We start from the raw sequence: 27788 nt of genomic DNA, 5'->3' as shown, positions 1-27788 counted from the left end.
TGATCTGGGGGGGGTGTAATAATGAGTATCACATGTACAGGATCTGGGGGGTGTAATAATGAGTATCACGTGTACAGGATCTGGGGGGGTAATAAGGAGAATCACATGTACAGGATCTGGGGGGGGTGTAATAAGGAGTATCACATGTACAGGATCGGGGGGGTGTAATAAGGAGTATCACATGTACAGGATCTGGGGGTGTAATAAGGAGTATCACATGTACAAGATCTGGGGGGGTGTAATAAGGAGTATCACATGTACAGGATCTGGGGGGGGTGTAATAAGGAGTATCACATGTACAGGATCGGGGGGGTGTAATAAGGAGTATCACATGTACAGGATCTGGGGGGGGGTGTAATAAGGAGAATCACATGTACAGTATCTGGGGGGGTGTAATAAGGAGTATCACATGTACAGGATCTGGGGGTGTAATAAGGAGTATCACATGTACAGGATCTGGGGGGGGGGGTGTAATAAGGAGTATCACATGTACAGGATCTGGGGGGTGTAATAATGAGTATCACATGTACAGGATCTGGGGGGGTGTAATAAGGAGTATCACATGTACAGGATCGGGGGTGTAATAAGAGTATCACATGTACAGGATCTGGGGGGGGTGATAATGAGTATCACATGTACAGGATCTGGGGGGTGTAATAAGGAGTATCACCTGTACAGGATCTGGGGGGTGTGATAATGAGTATCACATGTACAGGATCTGGGGGGTGTAATAAGGAGTATCACATGTACAGGATCCGGGGGGGGGGGTGTAATAAGGAGTATCACATGTACAGGATCTGGGGGGTGTAATAAGGAGTATCACATGTACAGGATCTGGGGGGTGTAATAAGAAGTATCACATGTACAGGATCTGGGGGGTGTAATAAGGAGTATCACATGTACAGGATCTGGGGGGTGTAATAAGGAGTATCACATGTACAGGATCTGGGGGGTGTAATAAGGAGTATCACATGTACAGGATCTGGGGGGTGTAATAAGGAGTATCACATGTACAGGATCTGGGGGGGTGTAATAAGGAGTATCACATGTACAGGATCTGGGGGTGTAATAAGGAGTATCACATGTACAGGATCTGGGGGGTGTAATAAGGAGTATCACATGTACAGGATCTGGGGGGGTGTAATAAGGAGTATCACATGTACAGGATCTGGGGGGGTGTAATAAGGAGTATCACATGTACAGGATCTGGGGGGGGGGTGCAATAAGGAGTATCACATGTACAGGATCTGGGGGGGTGTAATAAGGAGTATCACATGTACAGGATCTGGGGGTGTAATAAGGAGTATCACATGTACAGGATCTGGGGGGGGTGCAATAAGGAGTATCACATGTACAAGATCTGGGGGGGGGGTGTAATAAGGAGTATCACATGTACAGGATCGGGGGGGTGTAATAAGGAGTATCACATGTACAGGATCTGGGGGTGTAATAAGGAGTATCACATGTACAAGATCTGGGGGGGTGTAATAAGGAGTATCACATGTACAGGATCTGGGGGGGGTGTAATAAGGAGTATCACATGTACAGGATCGGGGGGGTGTAATAAGGAGTATCACATGTACAGGATCTGGGGGGGGGTGTAATAAGGAGAATCACATGTACAGTATCTGGGGGGGTGTAATAAGGAGTATCACATGTACAGGATCTGGGGGTGTAATAAGGAGTATCACATGTACAGGATCTGGGGGGGGGGGTGTAATAAGGAGTATCACATGTACAGGATCTGGGGGGGTGTAATAATGAGTATCACATGTACAGGATCTGGGGGGGTGTAATAAGGAGTATCACATGTACAGGATCGGGGGTGTAATAAGGAGTATCACATGTACAGGATCTGGGGGGGGTGATAATGAGTATCACATGTACAGGATCTGGGGGGTGTAATAAGGAGTATCACCTGTACAGGATCTGGGGGGGTGTGATAATGAGTATCACATGTACAGGATCTGGGGGGTGTAATAAGGAGTATCACATGTACAGGATCCGGGGGGGGGGTGTAATAAGGAGTATCACCTGTACAGGATCTGAGGGTGTAATAAGGAGTATCACATGTACAGGATCTGGGGGGGTGTAATAAGGAGTATCACATGTACAGGATCTGGGGGGTGTGATAATGAGTATCACATGTGCAGGATCTGGGGGGGTGTAATAAGGAGTATCACATGTACAGGATCTGGGGGGTGTAATAAGAAGTATCACATGTACAGGATCTGGGGGGTGTAATAAGGAGTATCACATGTACAGGATCTGGGGGGTGTAATAAGGAGTATCACATGTACAGGATCTGGGGGGTGTAATAAGAAGTATCACATGTACAGGATCTGGGGGGTGTAATAAGGAGTATCACATGTACAGGATCTGGGGGGTGTAATAAGGAGTATCACATGTACAGGATCTGGGGGGTGTAATAAGGAGTATCACATGTACAGGATCTGGGGGGTGTAATAAGGAGTATCACATGTACAGGATCTGGGGGGGTGTAATAAGGAGTATCACATGTACAGGATCTGGGGGTGTAATAAGGAGTATCACATGTACAGGATCTGGGGGGTGTAATAAGGAGTATCACATGTACAGGATCTGGGGGGGTTGTAATAAGGAGTATCACATGTACAGGATCTGGGGGGGTGTAATAAGGAGTATCACATGTACAGGATCTGGGGGGGGTGCAATAAGGAGTATCACATGTACAGGATCTGGGGGGGTGTAATAAGGAGTATCACATGTACAGGATCTGGGGGGGTGTAATAAGGAGTATCACATGTACAGGATCTGGGGGTGTAATAAGGAGTATCACATGTACAGGATCTGGGGGGGGGTGCAATAAGGAGTATCACATGTACAAGATCTGGGGGGGGGGGTGTAATAAGGAGTATCACATGTACAGGATCGGGGGGGTGTAATAAGGAGTATCACATGTACAGGATCTGGGGGGTGTAATAAGGAGTATCACATGTACAGGATCCGGGGTGTAATAAGGAGTATCACATGTACAGGATCTGGGGGTGTAATAAGGAGTATCACATGTACAGGATCTGGGGGGGTGTAATAAGGAGTATCACATGTACAGGATCTGGGGGGTGTAATAAGGAGTATCACATGTACAGGATCTGGGGGTGTAATAAGGAGTATCACATGTACAGGATGTGAGGGGGTGTAATAAGGAGTATCACATGTACAGGATCTGGGGTGTAATAAGGAGTATCACATGTACAGGATCTGGGGGGGGGGTGTAATAATGAGTATCACATGTACAGGATCTGGGGGGTGTAATAAGGAGTATCACATGTACAGGATCTGGGGGGTGTAATAATGAGTATCACATATACAGGATCTGGGGGGTGTAATAATGAGTATCACATATACAGGATCCGGGGTGTAATAAGGAGTATCACATGTACAGGATCTGGGGGGTGTAATAAGGAGTATCACATGTACAGGATATGGGGGGGTGTAATAAGGAGTATCACATGTACAGGATCTGGGGGTGTAATAAGGAGTATCACATGTACAGGATCTGGGTGTGTGTAATAAGGAGTATCACATGTACAGGATCTGGGGGGGGTGTAATAATGAGTATCACATGTACAGGATCTGGGGGGTGTAATAAGGAGTATCACATGTACAGGATCTGGGGGGTGTAATAAGGAGTATCACATGTACAGGATCTGGGGGGTGTAATAAGGAGTATCACATGTACAGGATCTGGGGGTGTGTAATAAGAAGTATCACATGTACAGGATCTGGGGGTGTAATAAGGAGTATCACATGTACAGGATCTGGGGGTGTGTAATAAGGAGTATCACATGTACAGGATCTGGGGGTGTAATAAGGAGTATCACATGTACAGGATCTGGGGGGTGTAATAAGGAGTATCACATGTACAGGATCTGGGGGGGTAATAAGGAGTATCACATGTACAGGATCTGGGGGGTAATAAGTAGTATCACATGTACAGGATCTGGGGGGTTATAGGTCAGGGTGGTAGAGAGGTATAGAGGAGCCCGGTGAGTCATACGGTGAATCAGAGCTCGGTGGGGGAGGCTGATGTGGAGGAGGTGACATAGATGACTCACCAACACTATCCTCAGTCACATGACTCACCGACACTATCCTCAGTCACATGACTCACCGACACTATCCTCAGTCACATGACTCACCGACACTATCCTCAGTCACATGACTCACCGACACTATCCTCAGTCACATGACTCACCGACACTATCCTCAGTCACATGACTGATACTACATGTATAAGAGGACTACAATGGGAGAAATAGTGCATGCATCGGGCAGTGTATATGTGGTAGTGATGGTACCGGGCAGTGTATATGTGGTAGTGATGGTACCGGGCTGTGTATATGTGGTAGTGATGGTACCGGGCAGTGTATATGCGGTAGTGATGGTACCGGGCAGTGTATATGTGGTAGTGATGGTACCGGGCAGTGTATAGGTGGTAGTGATGGTACCGGGCAGTGTATAGGTGGTAGTGATGGTACCGGGCAGTGTATATGTGGTAGTGATGGTACCGGGCAGTGTATATGTGGTAGTGATGGTACCGGGCAGTGTATATGTGGTAGTGATGGTACCGGGCAGTGTATATGTGGTAGTGATGGTACCGGGCTGTGTATATGTGGTAGTGATGGTACCGGGCTGTGTAGATGTGGTAGTGATGGTACCGGGCAGTGTATAGGATGGTAGTGATGGTACCCGGCCAGTGTATATGTGGTAGTGATGGTACCGTGCAGTGTATATGTGGTAGTGATGGTACCGGGCAGTGTATATGTGGTAGTGATGGTACCGGGCAGTGTATAGGTGGTAGTGATGGTACCGGGCAGTGTATAGGTGGTAGTGATGGTACCGGGCAGTGTATAGGTGGTAGTGATGGTACCGGGCAGTGTATAGGTGGTAGTGATGGTACCGGGCAGTGTATATGTGGTAGTGATGGTCCCGGGCAGTGTATATGTGGTAGTGATGGTACCGGGCAGTGTATATGTGGTAGTGATGGTACCGGGCAGTGTATATGTGGTAGTGATGGTACCGGGCAGTGTATATGTGGTAGTGATGGTACCGGGCAGTGTATAGGATGGTAGTGATGGTACCGGGCAGTGTATATGTGGTAGTGATGGTACCGGGCAGTGTATATGTGGTAGTGATGGTACCGGGCAGTGTATATGTGGTAGTGATGGTACCGGGCAGTGTATATGCGGTAGTGATGGTACCGGGCAGTGTATATGCGGTAGTGATGGTACCGGGCAGTGTATATGCGGTAGTGATGGTACCGGGCAGTGTATATGCGGTAGTGATGGTACCGGGCAGTGTATAGGATGGTAGTGATGGTACCGGCAGTGTATATGTGGTAGTGATGGTACCGTGCAGTGTATATGTGGTAGTGATGGTACCGGGCAGTGTATATGTGGTAGTGATGGTACCGGGCAGTGTATATGTGGTAATGATGGTACCGGGCAGTGTATAGGATGGTAGTGTTGGTACCGGGCAGTGTATATGTGGTAGTGATGGTACCGGGCAGTGTATATGTGGTAGTGTTGGTACCGGGCAGTGTATATGTGGTAGTGATGGTTGAGGTACGGGCAGTGTATAGGATGGTAGTGATGGTACCGGCCAGTGTATATGTGGTAGTGATGGTACCGGGCAGTGTATATGTGGTAGTGATGGTACCGGGCAGTGTATATGTGGTAGTGATGGTACCGGGCAGTGTATATGTGGTAGTGATGGTACCGGCCAGTGTATATGTGGTAGTGATGGTACCGGGCAGTGTATATGTGGTAGTGATGGTACCGGGCTGTGTATATGCGGTAGTGATGGTACCGGGCAGTGTATATGTGGTAGTGATGGTACCGGGCAGTGTATAGGTGGTAGTGATGGTACCGGGCAGTGTATAGGTGGTAGTGATGGTACCGGGCAGTGTATATGTGGTAGTGATGGTACCGGGCAGTGTATATGTGGTAGTGATGGTACCGGGCAGTGTATATGTGGTAGTGATGGTACCGGGCAGTGTATATGTGGTAGTGATGGTACCGGGCAGTGTATATGTGGTAGTGATGGTACGCGGCAGTGTATATGTGGTAGTGATGGTACCGGGCAGTGTATATGTGGTAGTGATGGTACCGGCCAGTGTATATGTGGTAATGATGGTACCGGGCAGTGTATATGTGGTAGTGATGGTACCGGGCAGTGTATATGTGGTAGTGATGGTACCGGCCAGTGTATATGTGGTAGTGATGGTACCGGGCAGTGTATATGTGATAGTGATGGTACCGGGCAGTGTATATGTGGTAGTGATGGTACCGGGCTGTGTATATGTGGTAGTGATGGTACCGGGCAGTGTATATGTGGTAGTGATGGTACCGGGCAGTGTATAGGTGGTAGTGATGGTACCGGGCAGTGTATAGGTGGTAGTGATGGTACCGGGCAGTGTATAGGTGGTAGTGATGGTACCGGCCAGTGTATATGTGGTAGTGATGGTACCGGGCAGTGTATATGTGGTAGTGATGGTACCGGGCAGTGTATATGTGATAGTGATGGTACCGGGCAGTGTATATGTGGTAGTGATGGTACCGGGCTGTGTATATGTGGTAGTGATGGTACCGGGCAGTGTATATGTGGTAGTGATGGTACCGGGCAGTGTATAGGTGGTAGTGATGGTACCGGGCAGTGTATAGGTGGTAGTGATGGTACCGGCCAGTGTATATGTGGTAGTGATGGTACCGGCCAGTGTATATGTGGTAATGATGGTACCGGCCAGTGTATATGTGGTAATGATGGTACCGGGCAGTGTATATGTGGTAGTGATGGTACCGGGCAGTGTATATGTGGTAGTGATGGTACCGGGCAGTGTATAGGTGGTAGTGATGGTACCGGCCAGTGTATATGTGGTAATGATGGTACCGGGCAGTGTATAGGATGGTAGTGTTGGTACCGGGCAGTGTATAGGATGATAGTGATGGTACCGGGCAGTGTATAGGATGATAGTGATGGTACCGGGCAGTGTATAGGATGATAGTGATGGTACCGGGCAGTGTATATGTGGTAGTGATGGTACCGGGCAGTGTATATGTGGTAGTGATGGTACCGGGCAGTGTATAGGATGATAGTGATGGTACCGGGCAGTGTATAGGATGATAGTGATGGTACCGGGCAGTGTATATGTGGTAGTGATGGTACCGGGCAGTGTATATGTGGTAGTGATGGTACCGGGCAGTGTATATGTGGTAGTGATGGTACCGGGCAGTGTATATGTGGTAGTGATGGTACCGGGCAGTGTATATGTGGTAGTGATGGTACCGGGCAGTGTATATGTGGTAGTGATGGTACCGGGCAGTGTATATGTGGTAGTGATGGTACCGGGCAGTGTATAGGATGATAGTGATGGTACCGGGCAGTGTATATGTGGTAGTGATGGTACCGGGCAGTGTATAGGATGATAGTGATGGTACCGGGCAGTGTATATGTGGTAGTGATGGTACCGGGCAGTGTATATGTGGTAGTGATGGTACCGGGCAGTGTATATGTGGTAGTGATGGTACCGGGCAGTGTATATGTGGTAATGATGGTACCGGGCCAGTGTATATGTGGTAGTGATGGTACCGGGCAGTGTATATGTGGTAGTGATGGTACCGGGCAGTGTATAGGATGGTACCATTCTTGGCTCTCTCGGAGTACAGTATAGAGTGTCATCCTTTGTGGGGGTCACAGTGTAGGGTCCCATGTGAATCACTTACCGTTCTTGCGCGGTCTCATGGCGGCTGTGTGTAGCAGTGTGCAGCGTGCGCGGCTCTGCTCCTCCGGCTTTATGTGCTGGCTCTGCAGAGAGGATGATGCAGGGTGTGAGGGGGGGGCGTGTGAGAGGCAGAGACACATAATGCCCCCACACGGCTATACATATTCATGCCAAGAGCTGCCAGCCGCTTCCGTTAACCCATTACCTACTGGACTGGGGATAATAGGAACTGCACCGCCATGCTGCAGCACGCACACACACCCATTAACCCTTCACATACCGCAGGAATCCCTCCTCCCCATCACACAGCATAGACCAGTGTTTCCCAACCAGGGTGCCTCCAGCTGTTGGAAAACTACAACTCCCAGAATGCCCGGACAGCCTTCGGCTGTCCGGGCATGCTGGGAGTTGTAGTTTTACAACACCTGGAGGCACCCTGGACACTGGCAATAGACCCTGCAGAACAATGCACCAGACACCACACCAGCGAGGCCTGCCTCTCACTAATGGCTGCATTGTCTTCCTCCCATTCCTCTGCAGAGCATCGCGCCCTCAGCAGATCCACTTCACCTGCCAGGTAAAGGCTCTTGCAGTGGCCGTGATGTCAGCGGCTCGAGGGTGCAAGATGGGGGGGAGGGGTGCAAAGAGTTATGACATCATCACAGGCACAATCATCAGCCAATCCGCTGCAGCCTCTCCGCAGATGTCAATGGCTTATTGTGGTTTCCATGGAGATGGAAGATGTAAAGCGCCGCCGCTCCGAAACGGGATAACGTGAGGAGTCAGAGACGGGACTAACACAAGGAGCGGCGCAGTTTTTTTTTTTTTTTTTCGTTTTGCATAAAATCTGTGTTTTCTTTCTTCCTAAGACAAGTTCACACTGCGTTTATCTGTCCATTTACCGTATATATATATATATATATATATATATATATATATATATATACGGTAAATTTTATACACATGAAAAAAAATATATGTTTATGGATGTTAACCCCTCGAGGACACAGCCAATTTTTCATTTTTGCGTTTTTATTTTTCTCTTTTTTTTTTCCATCCACAGACCCACATGAGGCCTGTTATTTTTCCGCCACTAAATGTACCTTCTAATGCAGTGTTTCCCACTCAGTGTGCCTCCAGCTGTTTCAAAACTACAACTCCCAGCTTTCTGTTTGGAAAACACTGTCCTATATAAATATAGACACTAGGCATGACCTCCCGGAGGGGGAGTGTGTAGTGTCCCAGTGTGTAGTGTCACAGTAGTCTATGTAGTATATGCTGGGAGTTGTAGTTTTAGCAACAGCTGGAGGCACACTGGTTGGGAAACACTGTTCTAATGACACTGCACATTTTACCAGAAAAATCAACAAAACCAAAAAAACATATTATTTCGGGGCAGGAAATTGAAACGAAAACCACAATTTTACAACTTCTCGGGAGGTTTGGTATTTACAAAGTGCACTTTATGGTAAAAATTATTCATTGTGTTTATTCCGTAGGTCAATACGGTTAAAGGGGTACTCCACTGGAAAACATAATTTTTTTTTATTTTTTTTTAAATCAACTGGTGCCAGAAAGTTTGGAACAGATTTGTAAATTACTTCTATTAAAAAAAATGAATCCTTCCAGTACTTATCAACTGCTGTTATGATCCACAGGAAGTTCTTTTCTTTTTTAATTTCCTTTCTATCTGACCACAGTGCTCTCTGCTGACACCTCTGACCATTTTAGGAACTGTCCAGAGCAGGAGAGGTTTGCTATAGGGATTTGCTCCTGCTCTGAACAGTTCCTAAAATGGACAGAGGTGTCAGCAGAGAGCACTGTGGTCAGACAGAAAGAAAAGAACTTCCTGTGGATCATACAGCAGCTGATAAGTACTGGAAGGATTAAGATTTTTTAATAGAAGTAATTTACAAATCTGTTTAACTTTCTGGCACCAGTTCATTTAAAAAACAAAAAATGTTTTCCACCGGAGTACCCCTTTAAAACCATATCCAATTTACAGAGTTTTTCCATTATTGTAATGCTGACTTTTTTTGTAACAAACTAACTATGCTTAAAATTCTGCACTTCTGACCCCTATATCACTTTTATTTTTCGGTATACGGAGCTGTGTGGGGAGCATTTTTTTTGCGCCGTGGTCTGTAGTTTTTATCGGTACCAATTTTGTTTTGATGGGACTTTTTGTTGGTTTTTTATTTCTTTTTTTTTCCTGATATATGAAGTGACCAAAAATCAGCATTTCTGGCATTTGGTATTTATTTACTCTTACGCCATTCACCATGTGGGGTCATAAACATTATATTTTAATAGTTTGCACAATTATGCACGCGGCGATACCAAATATGTTTATTATTTTTAGGGTTTTTTTTGTTTTGTTTTTTGTAAAATGAGAAAAGGAGGGTGATTTTATTATTTAATAGAAGAGGGGATTTTTTTTTTTTATTCTTTTAAAAAAAAAAAAAAAAAAAATAGTACATTTTTTATTTTCCACTTTTTAAGTTCCCATAGGTGACTTTTATATCTAATCATTAGATTGTATTCAATGTGTAATGCGATGCCTATTGCCTAGCATTATACAGTGAGTTCGGCAATCGACTGATCTAGTCTGCCTAAGCCAGGCTGCATCATTGGATCTGCAATCCAGTAGCAGGAGGCAGGTAAGAGGACCCTCCGATGCCATGTTAGCTCATCGGACCCCTGCGATCACGATGCGGAGGTCCAATGAGCCTACTGAGCTAACCTGCATATCTAATTTAATACTTTAACCGTGATCTGCATTGAAGGGTTAATGACGGGCAGTGGCCGGCTGCCATTAGCGTTGAGTGTTTGGCTACTAGTAGCTGACACCACTATGAAGCGAGCGCAGCTCCTGCGCTCGCTTCATAGTCATTTAACGCGTATGTTTACACCTGATGTCATCTAGGGGTTAAAAAATGTTGTATACAGCAAAATTAAACGGACAGTAAGGGAAAGAGAATCAAAAACACAGTGTGAACCCGGCCGAACTCTTATCCTTCCAAATCAGTGTTTCCCAACCAATATGCCTCCAGCTTTTATCTCCCAGCAGCCCTGACAGTCATATATAGTATAAAAAAATAAATAAATGTATTATCCAGAGGATTTCACAGCCAAATGTATGGATAAACCCTTCAGGATCGACTGGTTGTGTCTGCTCTGTAGGGAGCAGATGTGTATATATTGTCCATACAGGGCAGACATAACTAATGGATCCTGCAGGGAACACATACATATATTGTCCATACAGGGCAGACATAACTAATGGATCCTGCAGGGAACACATACATATATAGTCCATACAGGGCAGACATAACTAATGGATCCTGCAGGGAACACATACATATATAGTCCATACAGAGCAGACATAACTAATGGATCCTGCAGGGAACACATACATATATAGTCCATACAGAGCAGACATAACTAATGGATCCTGCAGAGAACACATACATATATAGTCCATACAGAGCAGACATAACTAATGGATCCTGAAGGAACACATACATATATAGTCCATACAGAGCAGACATAACTAATGGATCCTGAAGGAACACATACATATATAGTCCATACAGAGCAGACATAACTAATGGATCCTGAAGGAACACATACATATATAGTCCATACAGAGCAGACATAACTAATGGATCCTGCAGGGAACACATACATATATAGTCCATACAGAGCAGACATAACTAATGGATCCTGCAGGGAACACATACATATATAGTCCATACAGAGCAGACATAACTAATGGATCCTGCAGGGAACACATACATATATTGTCCATACAGTGCAGACATAACTAATGAATCCTGCAGGGAACACATACATATATAGTCCATACAGAGCAGACATAACTAATGGATCCTGCAGGGAACACATACATATATAGTCCATACAGAGCAGACATAACTAATGGATCCTGCAGGGAACACATAAATATATAGTCCATACAGAGCAGACATAACTAATGGATCCTGCAGGAACACATACATATATAGTCCATACAGGGCAGACATAACTAATGGATCCTGAAGGAACACATACATATATAGTCCATACAGAGCAGACATAACTAATGGATCCTGCAGGAACACATACATATATAGTCCATACAGAGCAGACATAACTAATGGATCCTGCAGGGAACACATACATATATTGTCCATACAGGGCAGACATAACTAATGGATCCTGAAGGAACACATACATATATAGTCCATACAGAGCAGACATAACTAATGGATCCTGAAGGAACACATACATATATAGTCCATACAGAGCAGACATATCTAATGGATCCTGCAGGGAACACATACATATATAGTCCATACAGGGCAGACATAACTAATGGATCCTGCAGGGAACACATACATATATTGTCCATACAGGGCAGACATAACTAATGGATCCTGCAGGAACACATACATATATAGTCCATACAGGGCAGACATAACTAATGGATCCTGAAGGAACACATATATATATAGTCCATACAGAGCAGACATAACTAATGGATCCTGCAGGAACACATACATATATAGTCCATACAGAGCAGACATAACTAATGGATCCTGCAGGGAACACATACATATATTGTCCATACAGGGCAGACATAACTAATGGATCCTGCAGGGAACACATACATATATAGTCCATACAGTGCAGACATAACTAATGGATCCTGAAGGAACACATACATATATAGTCCATACAGAGCAGACATAACTAATGGATCCTGAAGGAACACATACATATATAGTCCATACAGAGCAGACATAACTAATGGATCCTGCAGGGAACACATACATATATAGTCCATACAGAGCAGACATAACTAATGGATCCTGAAGGAACACATACATATATAGTCCATACAGAGCAGACATAACTAATGGATCCTGCAGGGAACACATACATATATAGTCCATACAGAGCAGACATAACTAATGGATCCTGAAGGAACACATACATATATAGTCCATACAGTGCAGACATAACTAATGGATCCTGCAGGGAACACATACATATATAGTCCATACAGAGCAGACATAACTAATGGATCCTGCAGGGAACACATACATATATAGTCCATACAGAGCAGACATAACTAATGGATCCTGAAGGAACACATACATATATAGTCCATACAGAGCAGACATATCTAATGGATCCTGAAGGAACACATACATATATAGTCCATACAGAGCAGACATAACTAATGGATCCTGAAGGAACACATACATATATAGTCCATACAGGGCAGACATAACTAATGGATCCTGCAGGGAACACATACAAATATAGTCCATACAGTGCAGACATAACTAATGGATCCTGCAGGGAACACATACATATATAGTCCATACAGGGCAGACATAACTAATGGATCCTGAAGGAACACATACATATATAGTCCATACAGAGCAGACATAACTAATGGATCCTGCAGGGAACACATACATATATAGTCCATACAGAGCAGACATAACTAATGGATCCTGAAGGAACACATACATATATAGTCCATACAGAGCAGACATAACTAATGGATCCTGCAGGGAACACATACATATATAGTCCACACAGAGCAGACATAACTAATGGATCCTGCAGGGAACACATACATATATAGTACATACAGAGCAGACATAACTAATGGATCCCGAAGGAACACATACATATATAGTCTATACAGAGCAGACATAACTAATGGATCCTGTAGGAACACATACATATATAGTCCATACAGTGCAGACATAACTAATGGATCCTGAAGGAACACATACATATATAGTCCATACAGAGCAGACATAACTAATGGATCCTGAAGGAACACATACATATATAGTCCATACAGGGCAGACATATCTAATGGATCCTGCAGGGAACACATACATATATAGTCCATACAGGGCAGACATAACTAATGGATCCTGCAGGGAACACATACATATATTGTCCATACAGGGCAGACATAACTAATGGATCCTGCAGGGAACACATACATATATAGTCCATACAGGGCAGACATAACTAATGGATCCTGCAGGGAACACATATATATATAGTCCATACAGAGCAGACATAACTAATGGATCCTGCAGGAACACATACATATATAGTCCATACAGGGCAGACATAACTAATGGATCCTGAAGGAACACATACATATATAGTCCATACAGGGCAGACATAACTAATGGATCCTGCAGGGAACACATAAATATATAGTCCATACAGAGCAGACATAACTAATGGATCCTGCAGGGAACACATACATATATAGTCCATACAGAGCAGACATAACTAATGGATCCTGCAGGAACACATACATATATAGTCCATACAGGGCAGACATAACTAATGGATCCTGAAGGAACACATACATATATAGTCCATACAGGGCAGACATAACTAATGGATCCTGAAGGAACACATACATATATAGTCCATACAGGGCAGACATAACTAATGGATCCTGAAGGAACACATACATATATAGTCCATACAGAGCAGACATAACTAATGGATCCTGCAGGGAACACATACATATATAGTCCATACAGGGCAGACATAACTAATGGATCCTGCAGGAACACATACATATATAGTCCATACAGAGCAGACATAACTAATGGATCCTGCAGGGAACACATACATATATTGTCCATACAGGGCAGACATAACTAATGGATCCTGAAGGAACACATACATATATAGTCCATACAGAGCAGACATAACTAATGGATCCTGAAGGAACACATACATATATAGTCCATACAGAGCAGACATAACTAATGGATCCTGAAGGAACACATACATATATAGTCCATACAGAGCAGACATAACTAATGGATCCTGAAGGAGCACATACATATATAGTCCATACAGAGCAGACATAACTAATGGATCCTGAAGGAACACATACATATATATAGTCCATACAGAGCAGACATAACTAATGGATCCTGAAGGAACACATACATATATAGTCCATACAGTGCAGACATAACTAATGGATCCTGCAGGGAACACATACATATATAGTCCATACAGAGCAGACATAACTAATGGATCCTGAAGGAACACATACATATATAGTCCATACAGAGCAGACATAACTAATGGATCCTGCAGGGAACACATACATATATAGTCCATACAGAGCAGACATAACTAATGGATCCTGAAGGAACACATACATATATAGTCCATACAGAGCAGACATAACTAATGGATCCTGCAGGGAACACATACATATATAGTCCATACAGGGCAGACATAACTAATGGATCCTGCAGGGAACACATACATATATAGTCCATACAGAGCAGACATAACTAATGGATCCTGCAGGGAACACATACATATATAGTCCATACAGAGCAGACATAACTAATGGATCCTGCAGGAACACATACATATATAGTCCATACAGAGCAGACATAACTAATGGATCCTGCGGGGAACACATATATATATAGTCCATACAGTGCAGACATAACTAATGGATCCTGCAGGGAACACATACATGTATAGTCCATACAGGGCAGACATAACTAATGGATCCTGAAGGAACACATACATATATAGTCCATACAGAGCAGACATAACTAATAGATCCTGCAGGGAACACATACATATATAGTCCATACAGAGCAGACATAACTAATGGATCCTGAAGGAACACATACATATATAGTCCATACAGTGCAGACATAACTAATGGATCCTGCAGGGAACACATACATATATAGTCCATACAGAGCAGACATAACTAATGGATCCTGAAGGAACACATACATATATAGTCCATACAGAGCAGACATAACTAATGGATCCTGCAGGAACACATACATATATAGTCCATACAAAGCAGACATAACTAATGGATCCTGCAGGAACACATACATATATAGTCCATACAGAGCAGACATAACTAATGGATCCTGAAGGAACACACATATATATATATAGTCCATACAGTGCAGACATAACTAATAGATCCTGAAGGAACACATACATAGATAGTCCATACAGGGCAGACATAACTAATGGATCCTGAAGGAACACATACATATATAGTCCATACAGGGCAGACATAACTAATGGATCCTGAAGGAACACATACATAGATAGTCCATACAGAGCAGACATAACTAATGGATCCTGAAGGAACACATACATATATAGTCCATACAGAGCAGACATAACTAATGGATCCTGCAGGGAACACACATATATAGTCCATACAGAGCAGACATAACTAATGGATCCTGAAGGAACACATACATATATAGTCCATACAGTGCAGACATAACTAATGGATCCTGCAGGGAACACACATATATAGTCCATACAGAGCAGACATAACTAATGGATCCTGAAGGAACACATACATATATAGTCCATACAGTGCAGACATAACTAATGGATCCTGCAGGGAACACATACATATATAGTCCATACAGGGCAGACATAACTAATGGATCCTGAAGGAACACATAAATATATAGTCAATACAGGGCAGACATAACTAATGGATCCTGAAGGAACACATACATATATAGTACATACAGTGCAGACATAACTAATGGATCCTGCAGGGAACACATACATATATAGTACATACAGAGCAGACATAACTAATGGATCCTGCAGGGAACACATACATATATTGTCCATACAGGGCAGACATAACTAATGGATCCTGCAGGGAACACATACATATATTGTCCCATACAGGGCAGACATAACTAATGGATCCTGCAGGGAACACATACATATATAGTCCATACTGAGGAGACATAACTAATGGATCCTGTGGGTAACACATACATATATAGTCCATACAGGGCAGACATAACTAATGGATCCTGCAGGAACACACACATATAATAGTCCATACAGTGCAGACATAACTAATGGATCCTGCAGGGAACACATACATATATAGTCCATACAGAGCAGACATAACTAATGGATCCTGCAGGGAACACATACATATATAGTCCATACAGAGCAGACATAACTAATGGATCCTGCAGGAACACATACATATATAGTCCATACAGAGCAGACATAACTAATGGATCCTGAAGTAACACATACATATATAGTCCATACAGGGCAGACATAACTAATGGATCCTGCAGGGAACACATACATATATAGTCCATACAGACCAGACATAACTAATGGATCCTGTGGGGAACACATACATATATAGTCCATACAGAGCAGACATAACTAATGGATCCTGCAGGGAACACATAATATATAGTCCATACAGTGCAGACATAACTAATGGATACTGCAGGGAACACATACATATATAGTCCATACAGTGCAGACATAACTAATGGATCCTGAAGGAACACATACATATATAGTCCATACAGAGCAGACATAACTAATGGATCCTGCAGGGAACACATACATATATAGTCCATACAGTGCAGACATAACTAATGGATCCTGCAGGGAACACATACATATATAGCTCCATACAGTGCAGACATAACTAATGGATCCTGAAGGGAACACATACATATATAGTCCATACAGAGCAGACATAACTAATGGATCCTGCAGGGAACACATACATATATAGTCCATACAGAGCAGACATAACTAATGGATCCTGCAGGGAACACATACATATATAGTCCATACAGAGCAGACATAACTATGGATCCTGCAGGGAACACATACATATATTGTCCATACAGGGCAGACATAACTAATGGATCCTGCAGGGAACACATACATATATAGTCCATACAGAGCAGACATAACTAATGGATCCTGAAGGAACACATACATATATAGTCCATACAGGGCAGACATAACTAATGGATCCTGCAGGGAACACATACATATATAGTCCATACAGTGCAGACATAACTAATGGATCCTGCAGGGAACACATACATATATAGTCCATACAGAGCAGACATAACTAATGGATCCTGCAGGAACACATACATATAGTCCATACAGAGCAGACATAACTAATGGATCCTGCAGGAACACATACATATATAGTCCATACAGAGCAGACATAACTAATGGATCCTGCGGGAACACATATATATATAGTCCATACAGTGCAGACATAACTAATAGATCCTGAAGGGAACACATACATATATAGTCCATACAGTGCAGACATAACTAATGATCCTGCAGGAACACACATAATATATAGTCCATACAGAGCAGACATAACTAATGGATCCTGCAGGGAACACATACAAGATATAGTCCATACAGAGCAGACATAACTAATGGATCCTGCGGGGAACACATATATATATAGTCCATACAGTGCAGACATAACTAATAGATCCTGAAGGAACACATACATATATAGTCCATACAGTGCAGACATAACTAATGATCCTGCAGGGAACACATACATATATAGTCCATACAGAGCAGACATAACTAATGGATCCTGCAGGGAACACATACATATATAGTCCATACAGAGCAGACATAACTAATGGATCCTGCAGGGAACACATACATATATAGTCCATACAGGGCAGACATAACTAATGGATCCTGAAGGAACACCTACATATATAGTCCATACAGAGCAGACATAACTAATGGATCCTGCAGGGAACACATACATATATAGTCCATACAGAGCAGACATAACTAATGGATCCTGCAGGGAACACATACATATATAGTCCATACAGAGCAGACATAACTAATGGATCCTGAAGGAACACATACATATATAGTCCATACAGTGCAGACATAACTAATGGATCCTGCAGGGAACACATACATATATAGTCCATACAGAGCAGACATAACTAATGGATCCTGAAGGAACACATACATATATAGTCCATACAGGGCAGACATAACTAATGGATCCTGCAGGAACACATACATATATAGTCCATACAGGGCAGACATAACTAATGGATCCTGAAGGAACACATACATATATAGTCCATACAGAGCAGACATAACTAATGGATCCTGAAGGAACACATACATATATAGTCCATACAGAGCAGACATAACTAATGGATCCTGCAGGGAACACATACATATATAGTCCATACAGTGCAGACATAACTAATGGATCCTGCAGGGAACACATACATATATAGTCCATACAGAGCAGACATAACTAATGGATCCTGTGGGTAACACATACATATATAGTCCATACAGTGCAGACATAACTAATAGATCCTGAAGGAACACATACATATATAGTCCATACAGAGCAGACATAACCAATGGATCCTGAAGGAACACATACATATATAGTCCATACAGAGCAGACATAACTAATGGATCCTGCAGGGAACACATACATATATAGTCCATACAGGGCAGACATAACTAATGGATCCTGCAGGGAACACATACATATATAGTCCATACAGGGCAGACATAACTAATGGATCCTGCAGGGAACACATACATATATAGTCCATACAGAGCAGACATAACTAATGGATCCTGAAGGAACACATACATACGGTATATAGTCCATACAGAGCAGACATAACTAATGGATCCTGCAGGGAACACATACATATATAGTCCATACAGGGCAGACATAACTAATGGATCCTGCAGGGAACACATACATATATAGTCCATACAGAGCAGACATAACTAATGGATCCTGAAGGAACACATACATATATAGTCCATACAGGGCAGACATAACTAATGGATCCTGAAGGAACACATACATATATAGTCCATACAGAGCAGACATAACTAATGGATCCTGCAGGGAACACATACATATATAGTCCATACAGAGCAGACATAACTAATGGATCCTGAAGGAACACATACATATATAGTCCATACAGGGCAGACATAACTAATGGATCCTGCAGGAACACATACATATATAGTCCATACAGGGCAGACATAACTAATGGATCCTGAAGGAACACATACATATATAGTCCATACAGGGCAGACATAACTAATGGATCCTGCAGGGAACACATAAATATATAGTCCATACAGAGCAGACATAACTAATGGATCCTGCAGGGAACACATACATATATAGTCCATACAGTGCAGACATAACTAATGGATCCTGCAGGGAACACATACATATATAGTCCATACAGAGCAGACATAACTAATGGATCCTGAAGGAACACATACATATATAGTCCATACAGGGCAGACATAACCAATAGATCCTGAAGGAACACATACATATATAGTCCATACAGAGCAGACATAACTAATGGATCCTGCAGGGAACACATACATATATAGTCCATACAGTGCAGACATAACTAATGGATCCTGCAGGAACACATACATATATAGTCCATACAGTGCAGACATAACTAATGGATCCTGTGGGGAACACATACATATATAGTCCATACAGAGCAGACATAACTAATGGATCCTGAAGGAACACATACATATATAGTCCATACAGTGCAGACATAACTAATGGATCCTGAAGGAACACATACATATATAGTCCATACAGAGCAGACATAACTAATGGATCCTGAAGGAACACATACATATATAGTCCATACAGAGCAGACATAACTAATGGATCCTGAAGGAACACATACATATATAGTCCATACAGTGCAGACATAACTAATGGATCCTGAAGGAACACACACATATATAGTCCATACAGAGCAGACATAACTAATGGATCCTGTGGGTAACACATACATATATAGTCCATACAGTGCAGACATAACTAATAGATCCTGAAGGAACACATACATATATAGTCCATACAGAGCAGACATAACCAATGGATCCTGAAGGAACACATACATATATAGTCCATACAGGGCAGACATAACTAATGGATCCTGCAGGGAACACATACATATATAGTCCATACAGGGCAGACATAACTAATGGATCCTGCAGGGAACACATACATATATAGTCCATACAGAGCAGACATAACTAATGGATCCTGCAGGGAACACATATATATATAGTCCATACAGGGCAGACATAACTAATGGATCCTGAAGGAACACATACATATATAGTCCATACAGAGCAGACATAACTAATGGATCCTGCAGGGAACACATACATATATAGTCCATACAGGGCAGACATAACTAATGGATCCTGCAGGGAACACATACATATATAGTCCATACAGGGCAGACATAACTAATGGATCCTGCAGGGAACACATACATATATAGTCCATACAGAGCAGACATAACTAATGGATCCTGAAGGAACACATACATATATAGTCCATACAGGGCAGACATAACTAATGGATCCTGCAGGGAACACATATATATATAGTCCATACAGAGCAGACATAACTAATGGATCCTGCAGGGAACACATACATATATAGTCCATACAGGGCAGACATAACTAATGGATCCTGCAGGGAACACATACATATATAGTCCATACTGAGGAGACATAACTAATGGATCCTGAAGGAACACATACATATATAGTCCATACAGAGCAGACATAACTAATGGATCCTGAAGGAACATATACATATATAGTCCATATAGACCAGACATAACTAATGGATCCTGCAGAGAGCACATATGCATTCAGAGCAGACATAACTAATTCAGCAGGGAACACATATATATATAGTTCTACAGAACAGACATAACTAATCGATCCCACAGAGATCACACATACATGTCCATCCAGAGCAGACATAACTAATCAATCCTGCAGAGAGCACACATATATATCCATCCAGAGCAGACATAACTAATCAATCCCGCAGAGAGCACACATGCATGTCCATCCAGAGCAGACATAACTAATCCATCCCGCAGAGGGCACACATGCATGTCCATCCAGAGCAGACATAACTAATCCATCCCGCAGAGGGCACACATACATGTCCATCCAGAGCAGACATAACTAATCAATCCTGCAGAGAGCACACATACATGTCCATCCAGAGCAGACATAACTAATCAATCCTGCAGAGAGCACACATACATATATAGTCCATCCAGAGAAGACATAACTAATCCATCCCGCAGAGAGCACACATACATATATAGTCCATCCAGAGCAGACATAACTAATCAATCCTGCAGAGGGCACACATACATATCCATCCAGACCAGACATAACTAATCAATCCTGCAGAGGGCACACATACATATCCATCCAGAGCAGACATAACTAATCAATCCTGCAGAGAGCATACATACATATCCATCCAGAGCAGACATAACTAATCAATCCTGTAGAGAGCACACATGCATGTCCATCCAGAGCAGACATAACTAATCAATCCTGCAGAGGGCACACATACATATCCATCCAGAGCAGACATAACTAATCCATCCTGTAGAGAGCACACATACATATCCATCCAGAGCAGACATAACTAATCAATCCTGCAGAGAGCACACATACATATCCATCCAGAGCAGACATGACCAAACGATCATCTCCTAATTGGCTGCTTCTAATCACCTGAACACATGAGGGGACCCTGAGCTGCCCCTCCCCCAGGCACAGAGGCCGGTTCAGGCTAGTAAGTTGGGCAGGTAAGTTGTGTCATTGTGGCCTCCTATGTGTTATTCTGTCACTTGTAGTTCCCCATTATGTGATATCTGCTCTGTGTTTCCTAGTGATCATCATCACCACCACCGCCATCACCACCGCCATCACCATCACCACCATCATGCCCAAGCATCAAGGCAAAGCGGCAAAACTGGACCTGGATTTAACCCCGACTTCCCTGCATCTTCTGAAGAGGGCACAGCTGCAGCAACACTGCAAGAAACTAGGCCTGCGAGGAGTGGGGAAGGTGAGGGGTGCATGGGACCCCGCTATAGGGAACAGCGATACAGGGGGGTGTAAAGGACCAAGAAGGGGATGGATGGGGGGTTGTCAAACTATTTATGCCCCTAATGGCAATTATAATGGTGGGAAATAACGGAGACGCCAAAGTCACATGACATGAGGACGCTGCGGCCGACTGCAACCTCAGTGCAACCCTAACTCCAGGGTCATGTGACTCCTATCATGTAAAAGTCCCACAGATCCCATCCCTGCACCCGGGACTATTAACCCTTTCCTCCCTCCCTCACAGAACACAGAGCTGATCCAAAGGCTGCAGGAACACTTCAAGCAAGCGGGGAGCGGCGGGCAGGTGAGTATATCTATATACCCCCCACCCTGGGGTAAGAGCGGGGCGGCCATACTGATCCTAACTGGCAGCATGTGACCCCCAAAGTGGCACCAAGTGAGCCCAACTATACCTCACTGAGTCGATCTGATCACCAAATGTGACATCTGCACCCCCTCAGGTGTACCCCAATGTCTGCACTAGTACTCCTCAGGTGTACCCCAATGTCTGCACTAGTACTACTCAGGTGTACCCCCCCCAATGTCTGCACTAGTACTCCTCAGGTGTACCCCCCCCCCCCAATGTCTGCACTAGTACTCCTCAGGTGTACCCCAATGTCTGCACTAGTACTCCTCAGGTGTACCCCAATGTCTGCACTAGTACTCCTCAGGTGTGCCCCCAATGTCTGCACTAGTACTCCTCAGGTGTGCCCCCAATGTCTGCACTAGTACTCCTCAGGTGTACCCCAATGTCTGCACTAGTACTCCTCAGGTGTACCCCAATGTCTGCACTAGTACTCCTCAGGTGTACCCCAATGTCTGCACTAGTACTCCTCAGGTGTACCCCAATGTCTGCACTAGTACTCCTCAGGTGTACCCCAATGTATGCACTACTACTCCTCAGGTGTACCCCAATGTCTGCACTAGTACTCCTCAGGTGTACCCCAATGTATGCACTACTACTCCTCAGGTGTACCCCAATGTCTGCACTAGTACCCCAATGTCTACACTACTACTCCTCAGGTGTACCCCAATATCTGCACTACTACTCCTCAGGTGTACCCCCAATGTCTGCACTAGTACTCCTCAGGCGTGCCCCAATGTATCTACTCCTCAGGTGTGCCCCCAATGTCTCTACTCCTCAGGTGTGCCCCCAATGTCTCTATTACTCCTCAGGTGTACCCCCAATGTCTCTACTCCTCAGGTGTACCCCCAATGCCTCTACTACTCCTCAGGTGTACCCCCAATGTCTCTACTACTCAGGTGTACCCCCAATGTCTCTACTACTCCTCAGGTGTACCCCAATGTCTCTACTACTCAGGTGTGCCCCCAATGTCTCTACTACTCCTCAGGTGTACCCCCAATGTCTCTACTACTCCTCAGGTGTACCCCCCAATGTCTACTCCTCCTCAGGTGTGCCCCCAATGTCTCTATTACTCCTCAGGTGTACCCCCAATGTCTCTACTACTCCTCAGGTGTACCCCCAATGCCTCTACTACTCCTCAGGTGTACCCCCAATGTCTCTACTACTCAGGTGTACCCCCAATGTCTCTACTACTCAGGTGTACCCCCAATGTCTCTACTACTCCTCAGGTGTACCCCCAATGTCTCTACTACTCAGGTGTACCCCCAATGTCTCTACTACTCAGGTGTACCCCCAATGTCTCTACTCCACAGGTGTACCCCCCAATGTCTCTACTCCACAGGTGTACCCCCCAATGTCTCTACTCCACAGGTGTACCCCCCAATGTCTCTACTCCTCATGTGTGCCCCCAATGTCTCTACTCCTCCTCAGGTGTACCCCCCAATGTCTCTACTACTCCACAGGTGTACCCCCAATGTCTCTACTCCACAGGTGTACCCCCAATGTCTCTACTCCACAGGTGTACCCCCAATGTCTGCACTACTCCTCAGGTGTACCCCCAATGTCTCTACTACTCCTCAGGTGTGCCCCCAATGTCTCTACTACTCCTCAGGCGTGCCCCCAATGTCTCTACTACTCCTCAGGCGTGCCCCCAATGTCTCTACTCCTCAGGCGTGCCCCCAATGTCTCTACTCCTCAGGCGTGCCCCCCAATGTCTCTACTCCTCAGGTGTACCCCCAATGTCTCTACTCCTCAGGTGTACCCCCCAATTTCTCTACTCCCCAGGTGTACCCCCCAATGTCTCTACTCCCCAGGTGTACCCCCCAATGTCTCTACTCCACAGGTGTACCCCCCAATGTCTCTACTCCCCAGGTGTACCCCCCAATGTCTCTACTCCACAGGTGTACCCCCCAATGTCTCTACTCATCAGGTGTACCCCCCAATGTCTCTACTCCTCAGGTGTGCCCCCAATGTCTCTACTCCTCAGGTGTGCCCCCAATGTCTCTACTACTCCTCAGGTGTGCCCCCAATGTCTCTACTACTCCTCAGGTGTGCCCCCAATGTCTCTACTCCTCAGGTGTGCCCCCAATGTCTCTACTACTCCACAGGTGTACCCCCCAATGTCTCTACTACTCCACAGGTGTACCCCCCAATGTCTCTACTCCACAGGTGTACCCCCCAATGTCTCTACTCCTCAGGCGTGCCCCCAATGTCTCTACTCCTCAGGTGTACCCCCAATGTCTCTACTCCTCAGGTGTACCCCCAATGTCTCTACTCCACAGGTGTACCCCCAATGTCTGCACTACTACTCCTCAGGTGTACCCCCAATGTCTGCACTACTACTCCTCAGGTGTGCCCCCAATGTCTGCACTACTACTCCTCAGGTGTGCCCCCAATGTCTCTACTCCTCAGGTGTACCCCCAATGTCTCTACTCCTCAGGTGTACCCCCAATGTCTCTACTCCTCAGGTGTGCCCCCAATGTCTCTACTCCTCAGGTGTGCCCCCAATGTCTCTACTCCTCAGGTGTGCCCCCAATGTCTCTACTCCACAGGTGTACCTCCAATGTCTGCACTACTACTCCTCAGGTGTACCCCCAATGTCTCTACTCCTCAGGTGTACCCCAATGTCTGCACTAGTACTCCTCAGGCGTGCCCCAATGTCTCTACTCCTCAGGTGTACCCCAATGTCTCTACTCCTCAGGTGTACCCCCTATATCTTTACTCCTCCTCCTCAGGTGTACCCCCAATATCTTTACTCCTCCTCCTCGGGTGTACCCCCTATATCTTTACTCCTCCTCCTCGGGTGTACCCCCTATATCTTTACTCCTCCTCCTCCTCGGGTGCACCCCCTATCCCCCTCCCCGTACCCCCTATATATTTACTCCTCCTCGGGTGCACCCCCTATTCCCCTCCCCGTACCCCCTATATATTTACTTCTCCTCGGGTGCACCCCCTATTCCCCTCCCCGTACCCCCGGCATTGTTCCGGTCCGTGTGTGAATGTGACATTTCTTGTGACAGAAGTCTCCGCGGACCCCTCCTCCTCCACCTCCTTCTCCTCCGGGCGCACAGGACGGGACTCGGGAAGAGCAGGCGGCAGGTGAGACCCTCACAGCTTTACCTGGGTGGGCGCCGTCTCAGCAGTGCACGGGTTAACACTTCCGCAGGGTCACATGTCTGTAGCCCACCAGTAGGATCGCGCAGTCTCCGCCCACTACCCCCTGCAATGCCTTACACACCCCCCTCTTCCCAGACGGTGGCAGCCAATCAGCGGCCTGCGTGACGTCAGTGCTGTGTGATGTCAGAGCTGTTGCTGGGGTAACGGACGGAGATGTTGTTAGTGATGCTATAGAGCGTGCGGGAGCTATTCTAGTAACTAGCGGGTCACGTGACATCTATTCTCTCCAGTCACATGACCAGAGTAATACTGTATTACCTTCTATAATATCCCCTGTATATGTCACATGAGTGGTGTAATAATACCATCTATAATATCCCCTGTATATGTCACATGACTGGTGTAATAATACCATATATAATATCCCCAGTATATAATCACATGACTGGTGTAATAATACCTTCTACAATATCCCCAGTATATAATCACATGACTGGTGTAATAATACCTTCTATAATATCCCCAGTATATAATCACATGACTGGTGTAATAATACCATCTATAATATCCCCAGTATATAATCACATGACCGGTGTAATAATACCTTCTATAATATCCCCTGTATATAATCACATGACTGGTGTAATAATACCTTCTATAATATCCCCAGTATATAATCACATGACTGGTGTAATAATACCTTCTATAATATCCCCAGTATATAATCACATGACTGGTGTAATAATACCATCTATAATATCCCCAGTATATAATCACATGACCGGTGTAATAATACCTTCTATAATATCCCCTGTATATGTCACATGACTGGTGTAATAATACCATATATAATATCCCCAGTATATGTCACATGACTGGTGTAATAATACCTTCTATAATATCCCCAGTATATAATCACATGACTGGTGTAATAATACCATCTATAATACCCCCAGTATATGTCACATGACTGGTGTAATAATACCATCTATAATACCCCCAGTATATAATCACATGACTGGTGTAATAATACCATCTATAATATCCTCCTGTATATGTCACATGACTGGTGTAATAATACCTTCTATAATATCCCCAGTATATGTCACATGACTGGTGTAATAATACCTTCTATAATATCCCCAGTATATGTCACATGACTGGTGTAATAATACCTTCTATAATATCCCCAGTATATGTCACATTACTGGTCTAATAATACCATCTATAATATCCCCAGTATATAATCACATGACCAGTGTAATAATACCTTCTATAATATCCCCAGTATATAATCACATGACTGGTGTAATAATACCATCTATAATACCCCCAAAATATAATCACATGACCAGTGTAATAATACCTTCTATAATATCCCCAGTATATAATCACATGACTGGTATAATAATACCATCTATAATATCCCCAGTATATAATCACATGACCGGTGTAATAATACCATATATAATACCCCCGGTATATGTCACATGACTAGTGTAATAATGCCTTCTATAATATCCCCAGTATATAATCACATGACTGGTGTAATAATACCTTCTATAATATCCCCTGTATATGTCACATGACTGGTGTAATAATACCTTCTATAATATCCCCAGTATATGTCACATAACTGGTGTAATAATACCTTCT

The 27788-nt window shown here is 44.2% G+C and overlaps 2 protein-coding genes across 6 annotated transcripts in view; one reads left to right on the top strand and one right to left on the bottom strand.

Annotated features, from left to right (window-relative positions):
* Window positions 1-26319, bottom strand: part of DUSP14 (dual specificity phosphatase 14) — a 33694-nt gene extending 7375 nt beyond the window's left edge. The window contains exons 1-2 of one of the 4 annotated variants that reach the window (XM_056533892.1): window positions 26136-26319; window positions 7764-7845 (exon numbers count right to left, since the gene is read on the bottom strand). Coding sequence is in view for 1 of the 4 variants with exons in the window: in XM_056533890.1 (XP_056389865.1) it covers window positions 7764-7845; window positions 25987-26023 (119 nt within the window). In the remaining 3 variants the exon portion in view is untranslated. Of the gene's footprint in view, window positions 1-7763; window positions 7846-8332; window positions 8370-25986; window positions 26101-26135 lie in introns of those variants that run through there. The other 3 variants (XM_056533890.1, XM_056533894.1, XM_056533893.1) reach the window with 3 other exon arrangements.
* Window positions 7852-27788, top strand: part of LOC130284016 (uncharacterized) — a 28316-nt gene continuing 8379 nt past the window's right edge. The window contains exons 1-4 of one of the 2 annotated variants that reach the window (XM_056533895.1): window positions 7852-8339; window positions 22432-22610; window positions 22896-22955; window positions 26036-26114. In XM_056533895.1, the coding sequence (XP_056389870.1) occupies window positions 22485-22610; window positions 22896-22955; window positions 26036-26114 (265 nt within the window). In that variant the 5' untranslated portion in view covers window positions 7852-8339; window positions 22432-22484. Of the gene's footprint in view, window positions 8340-21336; window positions 22348-22431; window positions 22611-22895; window positions 22956-26035; window positions 26115-27788 lie in introns of those variants that run through there. The other variant, XM_056533896.1, reaches the window with a different exon arrangement.

Source organism: Hyla sarda, chromosome 8 (assembly GCF_029499605.1).
Source record: "Hyla sarda isolate aHylSar1 chromosome 8, aHylSar1.hap1, whole genome shotgun sequence".
NCBI lineage: Eukaryota > Metazoa > Chordata > Amphibia > Anura > Hylidae > Hyla > Hyla sarda.
Note: the sequence above shows the minus strand (reverse complement) of the source record. Positions and strands in the feature narration are given on the sequence as shown.